The sequence below is a fragment of the Emydura macquarii genome, unplaced genomic scaffold (genome assembly GCF_026122565.2).
Source record: "Emydura macquarii macquarii isolate MOO-44397 ecotype Brisbane River unplaced genomic scaffold, CSIRO-AGI_Emac_v2 contig_1229, whole genome shotgun sequence".
In the NCBI taxonomy this organism is placed as follows: Eukaryota; Metazoa; Chordata; order Testudines; family Chelidae; genus Emydura; species Emydura macquarii.
The window spans coordinates 596,477-616,587 of NW_027131366.1; the positions used below are offsets into that span (position 1 = coordinate 596,477).

Sequence of the window (20,111 nt, forward strand, 5' to 3'; positions counted from 1 at the left end):
CATGGCCTCTTCCTCAGGGCACATTGCCAGGTGCCAGTCTGGCCCTGAGTTAGTAAAAGATCTGCAAGGCCCATGCTGAACAATGCAGTGAATTAAATTACCAAGATAAACATATGTAAGAGTCATACCAGAGGGCTCTTCATAAAAGCTTTGTGAGAAGGTGCATACAACCAGTGGAGTATTTATTTTAATCAAAAGGCAGAATTCTTTGAATCTGAGGGGTTGATTTTCAGGAGTGGTAAGCACCCACAATTCCAGCTGAAGTCTGTGGGAACTGTGGCTGCTCAGCACCTCTGAAAATCAAACTTGTATAAATTCAGGGTTATTCTGGGTCCAACACACTTACTACATTACATTAGACCATTGTTTTATCAAATCCAGTATATCTTGCAGTCAAAAGAGGCCAATACATATTGCTTTAAAGGGAAAAAAGTCATCATGCACCTGGTCTGTAATGCAATATTGTATGTTGGGAAAGAATATTCCTCTTTGACCCCTCTAGTAAATGGTGTACACTGTAAAACACGAGAACTGATCACCATTTACTTAGCATGAATAACAGCCAGTGTTGTCTTGTTCATAAAATTATTCAGCCTTAAATGAGTTTTAGTTTCTGAAATTTGAAAATCTGCTGAAATTCTATATTTAAGCAGCTGACCTGAGTATTTCACATTTTTCTATGTTAATATAAAACTACATGGTGCTGAACTATAACACCTTCTGCCTTTTCAAATGCTATGCCTGTCAGTTCTCTTGACAGGATAACAAACAGTAAAATAAGGTCGCTGGCAGCCCTGTCAGAGTGTCCTCCATCCAGTTTATGTGAACTAAGGATTCCACATTGGTTCTTTTAAATTGAGTGATGGAATTATAAAAGGTATTGTGCTCAAACCTCCTGAATAATAATGCTCTATTGCAAAAGACTTCTCTCCTACTATTTATTCAGTTTCAGCAGTAATATGTTGCATTCAAACAGCAGAACAACTTTCTCTTTTGTTATTTCTTCTAAAATGATCAATTTCTTTCATGCCTTGTTATACCAAGACCAATCTGGGTACTTTGATCAAAATAAAGTTTAAAAGAGTCCATTAGGAGAGGTGTTAATTATCATTGAAGCTTGAAGTTAAAAGTCATAGAATCACAAAAGTTAGATATAGAAAAGACCTCTTAGGTCATCTATAGTGCTGGTGAGACTTGCACATGGAAAAGCAATCTGCAAATCCTGGAGAGGCCTCAGACTCTATCTATCTACTGGTATTTGTGCTACAACCAGCATGATAAATTTGAATGCCTTACAGGATTATTTAACTTCCTTCTTTATCTGTGTCTTTCTTTTGGTAAAGTAGCGGCAAACCTCCCTCCCCTATGACATTCTTTGGGGCATTCAGTTGGTTTGCTCCCCACTTCAGTCTTCTGGAGACTAGCAGGGTAACCCCTTCTTGAGTGAGAAGCCCCACTGAAATCAGTGGGACTGGTCATGTGAGTAAGGACTATTTATATAAAGCAGAGGCTGCAGAATCAAGTTGTGTTACTTTTAATTTTTCTCAACATTCTATAAAAATGAATCATCTCAGCTTCTACTTTCAATACACCTGGTAAGCCAGACGAGAAACAAAGGTAACAAAAAGAAACAAATATTTCAGAAGTAAAGAAAGAACCAATCTGAGCATCAGTACTGAGTGAGACATATTTTTAAAAAAAACAGAAACAAAGAGACAGAGTGTGGTTCAGTACTTACTCCAGGAATAGATGCAATCATCTGTTTGTGCAAGATTGTTGACTCAGCTAGTTTTGTTCCAGCATCTGCACACACAAACTAATAAGAGATTAAAGATGAATTATATTTGTAGGAGCCTGAAGACGTTAATAAGTAATTTATTATTTTATAAACTCAGCACATATCTCTTTTTGCTTACTTTTGTGGCAACTTGCTTTTGGACACAAAAGAACTCCTGCCATTATAAACAAGCTAGTTTGTCTGTTATAAACAAGTTAATTCATCAGATAGAAAAACTGACTTTAAAGTATATGAATTTATGTGTTATGCTGATTTGTGCGGTAATGGCTTGAAGAAAATTATAAGATAAAATAGGAAATTTTCAATCAAGCCTAAATATATTTGTAATCAACAGGAAACTTGCATTTTTCCATTCAATCTCAAAGGGCTCTTCTTATAGTGACTGATTTCAGAAGTAAAGGAGGCTGGATCAATGGGCAGTGTTCAACATTCATGAATCTCTATTGACTTCTCTGGAGTTACACTAAGGATGAATTAGATTAACAGATTTTAAATTCAGCATGGACCATTATGATCATTTAGTCTGACCTCTTGCATAACACAGGCTATAGAATTTCATCCACTAATCCCTGAATGAAACCCAATAACTTCTTGTTAATCTAGAGCATCTGCCATTGAACATTACCATGCTTTCGTTTTTTGTTGATTCCATATTTACACTTCTATTTACTCTTAATTCCCCTGCCCCCAAAACCACTGATGTGTACAATATTCATACACCAGGCCACTTAATATTGTTATTTCTTCTTTATATATCTCCAACAATGTGTTAGACACTTTGCAGACAAGATGGTGAGGTCACTGCCCCAGAGAATTTACTATCCTAACAAACACTGTCCTTGTACTTGAGCAATTTTTATAGTTTCTGTCCATAGAGATGCAGTATGTCATCCCTCAAAGAGCAGAGAGAGAAGCACGTTTCCCAAGCTGAGGTCTCAACCTAGATTTCCTTCTTGACAGTGTATGTTGCGGTTTCACTGATTTGGCCAGCTGCAAATACATTTAACAACTGTGAGACAAATGAGTCTGTACCATTGTCACCACTGACTGTCCCCTATTCTTGGCCCAAGATGTTCCCTGGCCTACAGTGCCTGAAGCTGCATTTCTAGTCAATCTCCCATGACTTATATATTTTGTAATGTATTTTAATTAGAATATTCATATTATATACCAAGACTTGGAAACACTTGTACATTAGACTTAGATCTTTGGTGCCACCCTGTTCTTTGGGGGTAAATGCTAGGAAGAGAAAAAGATATGTTTAGGGTAACATTCAGAGAGGGTCTCCCCATATACAAGGCATGATTCTGATCTCATTTACACTAGTTTCACTCCAGAGTAAATCCAGTGACTCCAATTTATACTGATGTGAGATTATAATGTGATCCATACTATTTCAGTCAGGGTTGGTCAGACTCTGTTCTGTCTGAGAGTTCTGTTTGACATAGAGAGGGAAGAAGGAGACCTCAGGGAGCAGTTATGGTATGCACCAGCCTCAGTGATACTTAGAGCAGCTGTTAGGCTGCTCTCAAATTTAGCCACAGGTGAAGGAAACTTAATGGACCCTAACCCAGTGGAGGACAGGCATACTCCTGACATGCCTCACCACATACTTGTCACTTCTCCTACTCTCAGGAGAGTGGTGGTGGCGAAGGACCTGACAGGGGCACAGATATGCCATTACGAAGTTTTCCTATGCCAGAGGAATTGTCTGTTGGGCATTTGTGGATGGATTATGGTCCCTTTGCACCACGAGTGGCACAAAGGGGCCATAACTCACTTGAGAATCTGGTCTGGTATTTCTAACATATTATGGTAGACTATGTGCATTTCTATAGGTAAAAGATTGTGTCAATATTTAGTAATTTCAAGTCAACTGAGAACATCTGCTAAAGAGAAACATTGTTTATTTTATTTTCCCTATTTAAAAAAAAAAGTCTTATTAGTATCCTGTTAACTTATTACATGCAAAGTAGTCACTGGAGTGGGTTACATAACTGAGATTAATTTAAACATGAACAAGGGTTGACAAAATCCATAAAGTTTGTAATGAGCAATTAGCTCCTCTTTAGCTTATAATTTTTGTTACCATCTGGCCTGGAGTTGCAAAGATCCTTCCAGAACTGAACTGCAGGAAAGAAAGATTGAATAAATGAAACTAATGCTCAAAACTAAAATTTCTCATTTCCAATTTAACTCACTGACACACATATCAGCTCCCTTCAAATACTATGAGCACTGGCAATAGATTTAGTTCCAGTCATGTGTAAAGAAAGATCCACTGCAAATGGACGGGCAATTATATGTTGGACCTCTTCCTAACATCGTCTACTAATCGAGGTAAAGCTGATGGATAATGAATAAAGGGACATGTCTGCTGAATTTGGGTTGGTAAATACACATCTGTTCATGCTCAGAGTTCTAAAAAATATTTTAAAGAAACATCTTAAGATGCGACCTTCAGCTCTGATCATTTCAGTCAATTATGCATTATGATTAAATTCGGAGGGCTAGATTCTCAATTGATGTAAGTCAGCACAGCTCCATTGAAGTCAATAGAGCTACATTGATTTACATCAGTTGAAGGTGTGGCCCAAAATGGGAGCCACCTTAGGGGCTTGTTGTTAAAAAGGGTAAATAATAAAACATGTCAGTTAAAAAGAAATGAAAGATAGGGCCTGATTCTGAGCTCACTTACACTGCTTTAATTGCACTGACTTCCACAAGGTAATGCAGGTTTATACTGGTGCAAGAAGGACAGAATCAAGCCCTTGGGATTTAAAATGCTGGTAGAAGAAGCAGTTCCTATTCAATCTGCATGGGCCACACCTCCATACTGAAGATACGGTGTGGGGACTGCAAAATAGGCATGGCCATTGGATCCTGGCAAGATAGCATTGTTATCCTATGTTGGACAAAATTTGGATGCTGGGCAAAAAAACAAGAAATCTTGCAAAAAATAAATAAGTCATCAACATTTAAAAACTGTGCTTAAACAGATGTCTATACTGATCTTGTGAATATAAATTTTCAGAATATAATTAACCCTAATGGAAAGTTTCACTACTTAATTTAAATAGTTGGATATAAATGTTGATCACGACAAACCAAAAAGACAGAAGGAAAAGAATGTAATACTGAGGAACCCAGAGAACAAATGCTATAATTTGGGAAACTACATTATAGAAGTCTACACCAACAGTTTCTGAGTCTGCAAACAATCATTTGTGAAATGTTATCATGACCGTAACTAGTTCAACTACCTGCCAAGTTCTTCAGTTAGACCAGTAACAAAATGAAATTAATAATATGCTACAGTAAACAAACATGCTTCACATTCAATTAATGACTACATTCTGGGTCAAAGTCAAACCTTCAACTTTTCTAATAACTACAGTTGAGAATTACAGCAGTACAGATTTGTTCTTTCTACATTATTGGACCTTTCAGATAAACAAAGCTCTGCTTAAAATAATGCAGTACAGCCACTAAAGAAACTAGGGCAGGAACTAGCTACTGAAGAAACTTGGAGGTGTTGAATGACTCCTAAGAAGAGCTCTCTCAGCTCCCATTAAAGTCAATGAGGATGTAACAGAGTGGCTTGCCTATAGGTTGGAGAAACTGGGGCTAAACCAGCCCTGATTAGAAGATGAGCCTCACCTGAGAGGAGTTAGGTGATTCCAATATAATAGGCAGCAAGAAGCTGAAGGCGTGAGGGGGCAGGCTTTCAGTTCAGCATCAAAAACAAATTTGGGAAAGCTTGACTCAATCCAAGCACAGGTGTTGCAAATTGCTTGTGGTGCCTTCATCACAATGCTACTGTGTGTACTGCAGATAGCTGCAGGTAAATACCTATTACTTTACTTTGAGACTTAACCTTTTGGGCTATTGGAAACAGTGAAGATGGAAACTCTAAGCTAATATATGATGCATGCTGGGAGTTAAGTGATCGACATGTAGGGTAAAAATTCAGTCTCAGTAGGGTTAAAGAGTGGATGAAGGAAGTTAGTGAAAAGAAAGACCTAAAAGAAGTTAAAATCTATAGCCTTCGGGAAATGAATTATAACTGGAAAATTGTACCTTGTGGGATAGATATGGAATTGTATAATGAATTTAAAAGAAGAAAAGGAGTGTTAAATGTGCAAGATCTAGCAAATCAATACATTTGTGATAAGTGGGGATGCTAATGCCTACTGTATACTGCTAGCTCCCAACATTTAAGAACAGGAAGAGTGGGAACAGCATTCTGCATCCCTTCACTTGGAATCAAGAAAGCTGTATGGCTATCAAATTTTGTAGCCATTTTGACAGCTGAATTGGCACTAAATTGGGTCATAGCTGTGTGCCAGCCACTGTGGTCATCCTGTTTCATTCCTTATCAGGATTACTGGCAATCAGAAATGGTACTTCAGATGGCAGAAATTATATATTTAATGAATTATTATTAACAAAAATGATGCAGTTAGGTGTAATCGTAGTAACAGCATGGATCTCAGAGCTTGTAGGGGTCATGGACATTGAATGGCTAGACAATGTGGCAAAAAATGCTGTCAAGCATAAGGAAATTGATTTAGAGATCCTTTAAAATAAACTGGAGTTTAAAAATCAAATTAAAAATGAGTTAAGAGCCGCATGGTGGGAAATATGTGGCACAAAAAACGAAGGGGAAAAGATTCTGTGATACTCCCAAGGGTTGAAAATGCTGATATATTCCAAGGCCCTGAAAGAAAGAGTAAAGTGGCTCTATTTATAATTTTAACTGGCCACTGTGGCTTAAATAGTGATTTGTTTCTAATAAACAAACACAAAAATGCAAGGTCCAGGAAACAGCTGATCATCCTCTTTGGGAGTACAAAGAGTATACTATCAAACGGGGGTATTTATATGAAAAATGTAGAGGCCTTAAAGTATCAACATTTTTGCTGCAACACTTAGTAAGAGCATCAGGAAAATAGGGCCCTATAGTTTAAAAAAAAAAAAAAAAAAAAAAAAGGCAACACTGCAATTCTTTAAGAATGCAGGAAAAGTGAAAGACTTAGATTCTTGAATGATCGATGATGTCCAATGTGTGGCAGTCATAGACTCAGCAAGTGAGTCTGCTTCACCATAAAGTAAAAGAAGAAGGGGCCAGGGGAAAGAGGCATGGTTGAGAGAGTAGTGGAGACTGCCAGAGGCGGGTGCAAGTTACCTGGGGAAACTCAGGAGACTTTGTAGCATTGGGACGGGTGGGAGGAGCAGCTGCAAGAAGCAAGTCTGGTTCCTGCAGAGCCCTAGCCAGATAAAGCCTGTGAGCCAGTGTAAAGAGAGCTCAAAAGAAGAGCAGAACTAGAAGGGGACTGCACAGTGAAGCTTCAGGGAGAGGGGGTCTCCTCCAGTGGTCCCCAAGACAGGGACAGTACCTCAGGGAGGAGGGGCTGTGCCCAGCTTAAGGCTGGGTAGAAGATTTTGTGTGTTTGTTTCTGGGAACTTTGTTAATTTAATAGAAAACCCAGACCCTAATGAGTGCTGTGATTGAGCAAGACTGTGCGGAGTATGGTTTAAGGAGCCCTGAAGGGGAAAACAGAAGCAGGGCATTGCAGAGGTGCCCTGGCCTCGAGGGGGTGCTCTAAGTGGATGACACTGTGTGACAGAGGCATTAGAAGTGCCCCACATTAGGGGTGAAGGTCAGCCCTGCCCTGAGGGGAGCTGGCAGAGCCGTACAAGCCAAAGAGCATTGCTGATGGTGTCTATCCCTACGCAGTAGACAGCAGCTGGAGAGCGGTACTAGGCAGAACACCCTTTACAAAGTGCTGTCGGGAATCATTCAAACTAAGCTCTACCTGTCAATTAAATCAGCAAGGTGCATCGCCTCCTTGCTTTATAAAATGGTGTTTGTTTTGCATGCTCCCAGAGAGCACAAGCAGACACATTATGGCTGTCACTTGCACGAGCAGTTCTAAGGAAGAGACTCTCTGTACCTCTTCCAACCATAATTTGACCCAAAGTGTTATCACCTTCCTACTAAAGTGTGATAAAATATTTCTCAGCGCATTTAGCATGTATGTCATCATTAATGCTGATGGCAGTGAGTAATCTGGAATTAATGTGGGTGTTGAATGTACATTCCAGTATTCCTTTGTTATTCAGCCCACGCTTGATCTATCATTAAAATAAAGTGTTCCTAGCCCCCATGTTATCTCGATTATCTGGAGTGAATCCCAATGTACTCTGTGCATCACACATGGAGAGGTTTATATACCTGTTAATAGGTTGGGGGGGCGTGTTCTGCAGGAACCTTTGAGAAAATGAAAATTGTCCTTTGCGTTCATCTCGCTCTACAGGTTTGATTAACATAAGATAATACAATTAATATGAATTTTCTACAGGCTTCTCTGCAGTAAAGTGATTAAATGAGACATCTCATTTCAAGGATATTGAAGTCAATCTAAGATAATTATTAATATATGTGATGTTATCAGTTGATTACTTTCAAGGGTATTTCTGTGAATTTAGTGTAAGGGGAAAGTGCTAGGTTGGCAGCAATTGTAGCAGTTGGTTGGCGGCAATTGTAGTTCTACATTTACAAGTAGATGAGAGGGAGTTTTGTTTAGTGGCTGGAGCATGGGATTGAGTCAGTAGCACTGAGTCCTATTACCGGCTCTTTGAAAGCACTCAGAACCTCTCTGGATCAAGCACTTGGATAGGAGGTTGCGCCTTACACATGATAGGTTGTCCAGTCCCTAGTGGACAAGTAATTACATCATGAAATCACCAAAATTAATTGACACTCTTTCTGGGAGTCTCATCAGAGGAACTCAAGCTTGAATAGGCTACGGACATTAAACTATCTTGTCCCAAGTCAAGGTGGCCCCAGGACTGACATGCATAGATAAAGCAATGTGCAAAAGTTGGAACTGCTTAGTCTGTGATGCAGTGGCAGTCATTTAGAGTCAACAGGCACTAAGGGCACTCACAAGAGCTGGCCCTAAGCACAGAACAGCCTCAGATGGTAACTTTGGACACTACCAACCTGGGCTGGATTCGAATCAGTGTTTTGAAGAACATTAATCATTCTCTGAGCCATCCAGTCTCCTCTTTTTTAATTACTTTGTGGTGTTGGCTGACACTACCTGAAAATAAAAAGCTTAAAAAGCAAATTTCTAATTTTTAATTAAAGTGGATAAAATCACTTTTCCTCACCCCAAAAAAACCCCAACATTTGTTTTTTTTAACATTGATGTTATAATAGTTGTTTTCAGAGTTGTTCTAATGAGTCTGTAATTTAAGCTGTCGACTTTACTGTTCTGTCAATAAGCAACTGCTTATTTTCTACAACTAATGTAACAGTGTGCCTCAGGAGAGGTAATATATATGTTGTGTAGCACTGGCCAGATAAAAGGGGGGGAACGCTGCAATGCCAGGGAGATCGTGAATGACCTAAGGAGGGCATCTACAGAGTGCAACATCCTGCTTTGCGCCATTTGTGTCATTCAACGCTAAGTCCTTGTCATTTTAAAGCTATTTAATGCAAGCATTGGCCAGCCTGTTGTACAGCAGAGGACAGCTACTGCCAGCTGGTTGTGCTCAAAATTGCTGGTCCTCAGTAAGTGGCCTTTGTTGGATGGCTTGTTTTTTCCGTTTGGTTCCACAGGAGTCTTTAAAAGTCATTTACAATTAAAGTGGGCTCCAAACTAAGACGCTGGATCTCTTTCACATCTTTGAACCTGAAGGAAGCCTGGATCCAGGTCACCATTTCACAACTCAGGCTCACCTCTAATTTAGTCACAAAGGTAGATAGGATAGATAGAGTTCTTTGATTAAACTTGGGGTTTTGAAAGGAGTCTATGGGAGTTAGGCATGCAACCCCCCCTTATCTTTCAATTATATTTGGTGCTTAACTCACCTATATCCCATTGAAAATTCCAGCCTAAATCCTGCCTTGGGCCAGCAGTATAGCACGGAGGAGAAGAAATGCTACCTAGGCCTGGTCTACATTACAAAGTTAAATGAATGCTTTCAGTTAGGGGAGGATCCTTAATGGCCTGGAAGGATGTGCTGTGGAGACAACTTTACTGCTCCTCTAAACAGGAACAAACTGAATCTTTACCCACTAGCCCTCCTTGCTAAACATAGTTTACCACCCAGCTAGCTCTGGAGATATGATATGATATGAACTCTAACCTGGAGACTGAGACTCCAAAGGTACTGTGGGTCATCAACACATTTAAATCTGGACACCTAACGTCATATTTAAGCACCTAAATAAGTGGCCAGATTTTCAGGCATCCATGTTTTCAAATGTCACCCTTAGTTTTGAAGGCCCTGATTTAGACAAGCACATGCTTAAATTTACATGCTTAGCTTTTTTTTTCTGAATGGTGAAGGACTGAATCACTTCTGTGCTTTGCTGAACTGAGGTCTCACAACATGTGGATAGCATGAAATACTTTGAAAGGCATATCGACTATACCTGTACCAACAGCAGCAGGTTCGTATCTGGTAAGGGTGACTTTAACTTCAGCGCCTGCAGTAACTCTAAGATGACACTGCGGGACAAGTAGAACTTATCCCTTTCCTAAACAGAAGAACAAATAAAATAACTGACCATGTCTAGAAATTCACAGACAGTGCATTGATACCAAATAGTGCACCACAACACTCCTCATATCCTCAATTTGTTTTTAATTTGTTTTTAAGGGAGAGATTCTAAAACACGAGTTGAGAGAAAAGAAAAACAGAATTGTACGTTTGGCCTTGCCTCACAGAAAGCATTGAAATCATGCACCATTCATTTGTACAACACGATGGGCCTGAACCAAGGCCCATTGAAGTCAACGGAAAGACTCCTATTGTCTTCAGTGGGTTTTGCATCAGGACCTGTATGAATGTTTGTATATTTTATATGTAACATATACATAGATTAGACAGTGGTTCCCAACCTTTTGGAGTGAAAGCCTCACTAGTTAACACTAGGTAAAACACGCCCTCTGCCACCTCCCCGACCCACCTCCTCACCGGCCATAAACACATATAACCCTTATAAACACATACATGATAACACTAAATTACATAATAATAATAATAAATTACTCTTACCTGAGTAAGAAGCTACGCCTTCCCTGTTTCAACCGCCACCATAAGCCTTGTGTGGCCCCGCCTCTTCCCATCCCTCAAGGACTGAAGGTAATGGAGGCAGGCTCTGGGGGGTTGGCCAGGGCTGCTCCAGGCCCCCACTGGCATGGAGCTGCTCCTCTCCAGCCGGGCTCCTGGCCAGTATGGGGCTGGAGGGAGCTGCTCCTCCGCTCCAGCTGGTGCAGAGCTCAAGGCTGCTGCACCCGGCATGGAGCACGGGGGGCTAAATGACCTCAATATTACTGAAGCCTCATGGACCTGCTGGAATCATTGGTACCGCCCCCGCCCCAGGGGGTCCCGCCTCCCAGGTTGGGAACCACTGGATTAGATTATGTATCTATACAAATATAAAGCTACATGGTGAGATCTACTTAATAAAGTAAAAAAGAATGTGGAGGTTAGGAGTTATGTCTGAGTCAGAAGAACAAAATTAGCACTAGAGTCACGTAGCACAACTCTTTCCCTAAGCCTGTCATAAAAGTGCCACATTTGATCATGAATTCTTCTGTTGTTTTCCCCACAAAATGAGAATATCTCCAGTAAACCAGCTTGGACATCTATTCTGCCTTCACCAGCCAAGCAGTACTTTTCCACTCCCATAGTAAAACCCTCTGAGCTATCTGACTAGTGCAACAGAAACCCATTTTAAAGCATACCAGGGAAGGTTAGGAGATGGAGATTAGAATCTGTAGGCCAAGAACACGAGTTCTGGAGACTGGACCAATGATGAGATTAGACAAAGCTGTAACAAACCTTAGTCTGATAATTTTCTGACTTTAAGAGATTGTTTCACATATCCTAATTTGTAAATTATTATTGAAACTTGCAACTCAAGCGTTTTTGATCACTAGTGTGCAGCTGGGATAAGGAAATGTTGTCCAGTAAACAGAGCAGTCAGAAATTTGGGGTCCTACTCCTAACTCTGCCACTGATTCACCAGTCCTTGGTATCACTAAATCCTCAATACAACAAACTTTCACACACGATTCATTTTATGTACAAGAGTAACCCCACTGAAGTCCATAGCTGGCTCATGCTAGTAAAATTTAGCACATGCATAAATGTTCACAGGCTTAAGGGCCTAAAGTGCCGTAAGCTCCCTGTGGTATCTGTAAATGGGTAAAGTTAATAGTTGCCTCTGCCCCACAAAAGTCTTGTGAGGTTTAATTAACCAGCAGCCATGCTGAGAAGGAAGGGGCTGAATGAACTGGGCCCTGGGAAGGGACTTGGCTCTGCCCCTACAACACACTAGGCTGCGTAGCTCTTCCTCTTCAAAAAAGCCTTTCCAGCATAGCAAGAATGACACTCACCACAGAAGAGCTGGTCAGTGGATGAAAATTCCATTTCAAGAGCAACTTTCAAGGTTTCAAAATCTGTTTTTATTGCTCATTGGAACAGAACCAAAACTCTTCCATTGTACCGAAATGTCTGTTTTTGATTGAGAAGAGGTATCAAAAATCTGAGATGTGTGTCTGTCCTGGTGGGTAGGGCACTGGCCTACAAAACAGAAGACCCACGTCCAACTATCTGCTCTGCCTGATTCAAAGGATAATTTATTATCCCAGATCACTGTGATTCAGGAAAAGCAGGAACTTGAATCCAAGCCTCCCACATCCCAGGCCAGTGCCCTAACCACCAGGCTACAGAGCACAACAGCCCTTCTCTCTCACAGAATCATAGAAGATTAGGATTGGAAGGGACCTCAGGAGGTCATCTAGTCCAACCCTCTGCTCAAAGCAGGACCAACTCTAACAATCATCCCAGCCAGGGCTTTGTCAAGCCGGGCCTTAAAATCCTCTAAGGATGGAGATTCCACCATCTCCCTAGGCAACCCATTCCAGTGCTTCACTACTCTCCTAGGGAAGAAGTTTTTCCTAATATCCAACCTAGACCTCCCCCCACTTCAACCTGAGACCATTGCTCCTTGTTCTGTCATCTGCCACCACTGAGAACAGTCTAGCTCCATCCTCTTTGGTCCCCCCTTCAGGTAGCTGAAGGCTGCTATCAAATCCCCCCTCACTCTTCTCTTCTGCAGACTCTCAACCTGAAATACCTTCTTATTGAAGCCAAAACATCTTGGCTTTGACAAAAGAGCATATTTCGATAATACGAAATTTCACTGGAAGTGTTCTGTCCCACTCTATGCATTGTTACCTTAGCCTACCCAAATGTGGCTGCACCCCCAAAATCATTACCACTAATAATAATAATTTTAAAAGAAAAGAAAAAAAACCTGTAGCAAACAAATCAACCAGCACCAACAAGCAAAAAATACCCCAAGCAGAGTTTTTACCCTGAAAAGGGAGCAGAACATGAGACTCCATAAACTCCATCAGGGGCTTTACTATTGCTACTGATTTTATGTGGTAGGCATTCAGATACCAGACAGATTACTACAGTAATGAGCAGCAGCATAAACCCCTAAAACAGACAAAGAACACTTTGCTAGACAATAAAGACACTGGATTTATGGTTTATTACAACAATCTGTAACCCACTAACCCCCCTTTTTCTCCTGTGACTGCAGAGGTGTTAATGGGCCATTTTACCTTGAAGGGTCCCTTACAATACACGCTAATTACTTATGCTAAACTATGCGTTCAATTTTGTATTTAGCAGTGATGCTCTAAGGGCTTGTCTACATTACCACTTACTGTGATATAATTTACACTGCTCAGGGATGTGAATAAGCCACCCTCCTAGGCAAGGAAAGTTACACCAACCTAAGCACCAGTGCTATGTCAGTAGCAGAGCTTCTCCCACCAATATAGGCACCATCTCTGGCAGAGGTGGTTTTATTATGCTGATGGGAGAGTTTTCTCCCATTCGCATAGAGCATCTTCATCAGACACATTACAGTGGCACTGTGTTGCTGTAGCACTTCTAGCGTAGACTAGCCCTAGCACCTTTCCCGGACCTGAAGAAGAGCTCTGTACAGCTCAAAAGCTTGTCTCTCTCACCAACAGAAGTCGGTCCAATAAAAGACATTACCTCATCCACCTTGCCTTTTTAAAAAGCACTTCAGGCAGTGTATGCTGCTCTGGATACAGACCTGGTACAGTTTACTCCCTTGTTGGAAGCGGTGGGGGAACCAGTCTCTGCAAATCACAATCTCCCTCCAAAGTTGCCCTATGGGCAATACAACAGAGTGCTACCTTTACTCAGTGCAGATCTTTCTCTCTTGCTCTACCCTTCAATGCTTGGAAAGCACTTTGAGATCTGTGGATGGTGTGCAAACAAGGCAAATAAACTCTGGAGAACTCTCTTCATTTTAAGATGTATTTCTGAAATAATCCAACTTGTCTACTCAGACCCAGTATTAGACCCAGTATTTTGCACAGCCGTGCAATATAAATGTAGGCTGATGCGTCAACTGGTTTACTGATACTCTAGATAAAGAGCTACTGTTCTTAGATATTTGAATTAAAAACTGAATGAGCCTGATTCTGCTCTCATTTACTCCAGTGTAAGTCAGGAGTCATCCCACTGAAGTCCATGGGCCAGATTCTCTTTCTCATTAGGGCCCTTTACACCACTCTGTTGGTATACATTATACCAGAGTGGTGTGAAGGGGCCTTAGTGTAAATGAGAATAAGGCCCAATGCTATTACTTAAGCGTAAAACTTGTATAAATGAGATTGGAATTCAGCCCTGTTCAACTTTGTTCTATCAAAGCTCACTCTCTCAACAAAGAGCTGTGGGCGTATATAAGGAAAGGCTGCTTAACAACCCTGCCAGAGGTATGTGTGGACAGGGTGATCTTGGAGAGTCATAGGGTGTGGAAACTTTTGAGGTTTACCTGTCACTAATTCTAATGACCCTCACTAAAAACAAAAAAAAATGTCTCCAGAATTCATTCAGTTCATTAGTAGAATAGTCCATAACCCACAAAACAAGCCAGCAAAGCAAATATGATGTTTCTGTTACTTCAATGGAGTTACACCAAATTACAACAGTTGAGGATCTGGCACATTTTAATTTGCTCATAAAGTTTCAATAGCAAGATGAAGTCATGTCCAATTCAATGCCACATTTGCTTAATATGTGCCCTATACATTTTAGTAAAAGGCTAAGTTGGGGTTCAAACTTCAGTGGCTACAAGAGATAAGAAATCCACAAAGCAACCACTTAAGACTTCAAGAGTGGGAGGGAAATTGAAGATATTGAAATTACAATCCTCAGAGGCAAAGCTATTCACATCTGAGAATACCATAAGCATGGACAAATCAGACTGGTGACGTGGAAAATAAACTCAGATAAGGAAATATCATATTGATGTGAGTCCCAGGACACATAAAGACAAGAAAAACTGAGATATTCCTCCCACTGGGGATTAGAAAAATGTTGGAGATAAAAAATATTGATCACTTCTACAATTTTGACATCTAAAATGTGTGCCGTGGGGGACTGCACTGCTCCTTGGAAAGAGATAAATACCAGCCCATGGCATAAGAGAGACAAAGTGGGTGAGATAATATCGTTTATTGGACCAACTTCTGTTGGTGGGAAAGAGAGAGCTCTTGAGTTACACAGAGCTCTTCTTCAGGTTTAGGAAAGGTACTCTGAGAATCACAGCTAAATACAAGGTGGAACCGATTGTTTAGCATGGGTAGCTAGCACATATTCTAAGGGACCATTCAAAGTAGAGTGGCTCATTAATAACTCTGCAATCATAGGATAAAAAAGGGCAGGGTTGGTGGGTTACCAATTGTTGTAATAAACTATAAATCCAGTGTCTGCTCAGTCCATGATTTTTAGTGTCTAGCAGAGTTATGCATTTAAGCTCCCAGGCTCATCTTTTGAAAGTGTTGTGTAGGATTCCTTTGAGGATGAGGACTGATAGGTGAGATATAGAGTGATTGTTTTATGAAAAAGGTGTTCACCCACAGATGTTGTTTTTGTCTTTTATCATTTTCCTGTGTGAGTTCTTTTGAGATAAAAGCTGTGACACTCAGAGTACCTTTCTCAGACCTGAAGAAAAGCTTTGTGTAGCTCAAGAGCTTGTCTCTCTCTCTCACTAACAGAAGTTGGTCCAATAAAAGATATTACCTCACCCACTTTGTCTCTCTAATATCCTGGGACCAACACGGCTACAACACTGCATGCACCATATAGCATACACATAGAGCGTGCTGCTGTGTTTGGTTCCAGCAGACACAACAAAGTTGTGACATGGACAAGGGAATCTGAGTAGTTTCAGGATTCACAAATTGTATTCTGTCCAGAATGCAGTACTATATGGTATTCTGTCTGAAAAATTAGTCCTTTTGGGATCTTTTACAGTGATTTTCAGTATAGAGAAACACAGAGAGCTGAATTAGTAAATTTCTCCTAAAGGCAGTCATAAATTTGCTAATTCTAATGCAAATGTATGGCAAACATTCAGCAAAAACAAGGATAATGGAGTGTGAAGTTTTACTAAATGAAGCATTTTCTGGATATAAATTGCAGCAGAACATTTGGTAATGATCCCATAATCTGCGTCACCAGTTTGCATTAATAAATTCAAGCAGGAATTTTCACCAAAGGATATAATCCAAGCTTCCTGTTTGTAATTAAGTAGTTAATATATTATTAGACTATGTGACCAGGAAACATAAGGAGATATTTCATATAAAATGCTGTCCAAGCAAAATGATTCTATAAGATTTTGAGATAGAGATTTTCAGATAGTTTCTCATTTTAAGGAATGTTAAGAATTTATGCTATCTATAAATTCACATCATTACTTTACTGAAATAGGAAGTCTATGGCAGAGCTGGGAACCAACTCCACACTTCTGACTCTACTCCACACAACCCATCCTTCTGTCCTTTACAGCATACACAACAGTCTTGGAGTAATTATTTGTAATTACTGGTCAGGCTCTCCCAGATACAGGAGCTTTTCCTTCATAAAATCTATCTTTTACATGAGACATAAAACCAAGGTACTGTCCACTTTCTGTCACTAGAGAGATCAACTTTTTGCAAGAGTTCACCTGGGTGTCATTGAGAAATTCCAACTACCTGAAGTTCCCATGTCACTTCAGCTGATAAAGTTATTTTATTTTCTTGTCATTAAACTGTCGTGTGGCAGTGATGTTATCTTTATTATGGCTGCCATATCCCCTTTCAACAGGTAACTTTGTTCTGATGAAGGGTAATGTGATCCCTGGTGTAAGTGTGTAATATTGAACTGGTAGAGCATGCAATTACTTATGAAAAATATGATCTCCCTGTTGTTATTATGATGATAATAATGACTAAATTGGGAAATAGTCTACTTTACGGCTGAATAAGGCTTGTGTTTATTGCTTTAACAACTGATTTGATGTAGTTTATGGACCTATGATAAAAGTTTTGACTGTTTTCTGCTGTGTTGTGTTGTGTATCCTCTTATATATCTATAACTGATATAAAAATGCATTTGGCTAATTATTCATTATTATTATTTATACATATATAGTAACTTTCATCCAAGTATCTCAAAGAGCTTTTCAAAGGTGGGCACCAATAATCTCCTTTTTCCATGTGCATTAGCTGAAGCACAGAAAGTTTGAGTGACTCATACAAGGTCAAACCGGGATACAGCTGGGAATGCAACCCAGGTCTCCTGACTCCCAGTCCTCTGCTCTAAGCATAAATCCACACCGTCCCACTTTGAGCTTTGCTGTCATGACATGCTACCAACCACAGGAAATTTGCAACATATTGTGATTTTTGACTGCCAGAGATGTGTGGTTGAACACACATGCTAGGGGATGTTTGACTGGATTCATATTTTTGACACATTTTTAAAAATCATGCCCAAATACCAGACATGAACTATACAGGAGTGAATTTTCAAAGGCAGAAAAGGTATTTCTTTCTGAACCTGTCCTCACAACCTCTACAGAAAGTTCCCTTTATTTGTGCCTGTACCAGAAATATGAAAGTCAATGTTATTGATAGGTACTGCATCAACATAACTACCAATTAGTCAAACTACATTAAAACTGCTGATATGACTGAGTCTTGACATTGGATTTCAGCTTTTACTTATGCACTTCCCACTTGAGCGAAGTAATAATTTTTCTTCCCTGCTTTCAGTTGTCCCTAAGGAAAAACATCAGGTCATTATTACCTTAGTGAAGGCTCGGTAGCATAAACCACACAGTTCTACCAGGTAGGCCAGAGTGAAGACAGCATTCTGAATGACAAAGCTTAGTAATTTTGAAAATGGCTCAAGAAGACTCTGCAATGAAATATGATTTTAGGGAAATCAATAATTCAGCAAAATAAATAACATTCAAGTTCTGAAATGCTTTAATGGAACAGAATCTTTAACTCAGAAGATATGTTGCCATGGTTTACCCCATTTCAGACAAAAGGCTGTTCTGACATTTGTCTTCATTGCTTCTTTGGAAGCAAAGTAATAGAAAACAGAGTTTCACCTATCAGAACTGGTTGTACTTACAAAGACTAAACTCCCATTGACAGGAGTTGCACTAGTAAGTGGACTGCAGGATCAGACTCTGGGGAAGTTTATCATTACAGTTGCTGTTATTTTAGAAAAACATCAAACTTTTAGGAAGATATACATTCGCATCCCCTCATTCATGTAACCTAGATTCTGAAGCTCCGATCATTCGCTATAGAATACTACGTTGTAAAATTTCACGCTCACACAGAATACTTTTCTAACTAGGGGATAAGGAACAAATTTGTAGTACTGTGAAGGAGCAGAGTTGTGTATTTCTGGAACTTACCCTGGTGGCACTAGTGGTAGGTATCTTCAACAGGCAAATCATTATTCTTAAACTGGAATCTAAAGAACACTGTGAAAAGAGAAAAGTTAGTGTCTTCCTCTACACTCCTCTTGTTTTTAATGGTGACAGATGTAAATATGCAATAGGCGAAGTCAGAAAAATGATCACTTCCAAATTATCTTTAATGGGATCCACAAATATAAATATCATGAGCTGCATTGTCCCTCTAGCATAAAGCTCACAGGAGGAGGGGAGGGAGGAGGAAATCTCAGTAAGGCATGGCTTGCGGTGTTCACTTCAAATCGACCTGTCAAGGGTGCTGATGTTACCTTCTGTAGAACAGAAAATCCCCAAAAATACATTTCTAGTCCAACAGAATTTGAGTAGTATGGGAACATGTTCCTGGGGGATTAACAGGAGCCCAGAGCCGTGCTCCTGTAGCTGCTCTAGGCCCCAGTGTCTCTCTCCACTCCATGGCAGATTCGTACCTCAGAAACTGTGCTATCAGAGACTGCCGTGGCCACAACTGTTCCAGAGGACTCCCTTGAAGGGGGATTTCCCCACTGCACAGGGGCTTTGTGGGAAAGATAATAAAGCTCCCGAATGCATAATCTGTTCTATGTAAATCCCTCTGGGATGTTCCTCCCCACTGGCCCGCTAACTGGCTCCCACAGTACAAACTCCTGGATCAGCAAAGAGGCATCCTAGTCTTGCATCTTGTTTAATATTTTTTAAACAATAAAATATAAATAAATAGAATTGATCTTAGTAGTCCCTATTGACCATCTACCGCAGTATTCGTGATCCGTGTATGGTAGATGTTCAGTAGGAACTACTAAGATCTTCTTTATTTATTTATGTTTTATTATTTTAAAAAATTAAACAAGATGCAAGAATTGGGTGTAACAAACAATCAGAGGGAATGGGGAGGGACGAGAAGGGTAATGGGCCCTGATCTTTACAGGTATTTAGGCATCTAACTCCCATTGATTTCAATGGGAGATAGGTGCCTAAATATATTGGAGGATCTGGGCTACAGTGCTTAACTTTAAGCACAAATAGCCCCATTGACTTCAAAGCCATTACTTTCTTGAATCATAAAAAAGCTCAAGTGCTTCACGAAGGATTGTTTATTTTCAACTACAATGGGGCTACAATTGTTTAGTTGTTTAAAAAGAAATGTTTTCATTGACTTTTTAACTGTAGAAAAAATCCTATTGCTCTATACAGGATTTAAAGAAGTTCATTTTTAATGTATGAACTTTTAATGTATGAAAAGTATGACCTTCTGGCTAAATATAAATGGATGATTTGCCTTTAAAGGCACTTTTATTTGATATCTTAAGTTATAGATCTCTTTTCCCAGAGCAATCTGGCCATCTCCTAGAAAGACACAGCTAAATGGAAGGGTTTAAAAATAAACAAGCATTAGCAAAGCACTTAAGCTTTGTATTTTTTGAGAAAATAATGGCT

At 39.9% G+C, this 20,111-nt stretch overlaps 1 protein-coding gene across 2 annotated transcripts in view; it reads right to left on the bottom strand.

Moving 5' to 3' along the window:
* Window positions 1–20,111, bottom strand: part of UNC79 (unc-79 homolog, NALCN channel complex subunit) — a 139,361-nt gene that overhangs the window by 19,693 nt on the left and 99,557 nt on the right. For both annotated transcript variants that reach the window (XM_067547041.1, XM_067547040.1), the window contains 4 exons: window positions 18,639–18,707; window positions 18,014–18,124; window positions 10,248–10,352; window positions 1,739–1,816 (listed from right to left, as the gene is read on the bottom strand). In XM_067547041.1, coding sequence (XP_067403142.1) covers window positions 1,739–1,816; window positions 10,248–10,352; window positions 18,014–18,124; window positions 18,639–18,707 — 363 coding nt within the window. The remainder of the gene's footprint in view (window positions 1–1,738; window positions 1,817–10,247; window positions 10,353–18,013; window positions 18,125–18,638; window positions 18,708–20,111) is intronic.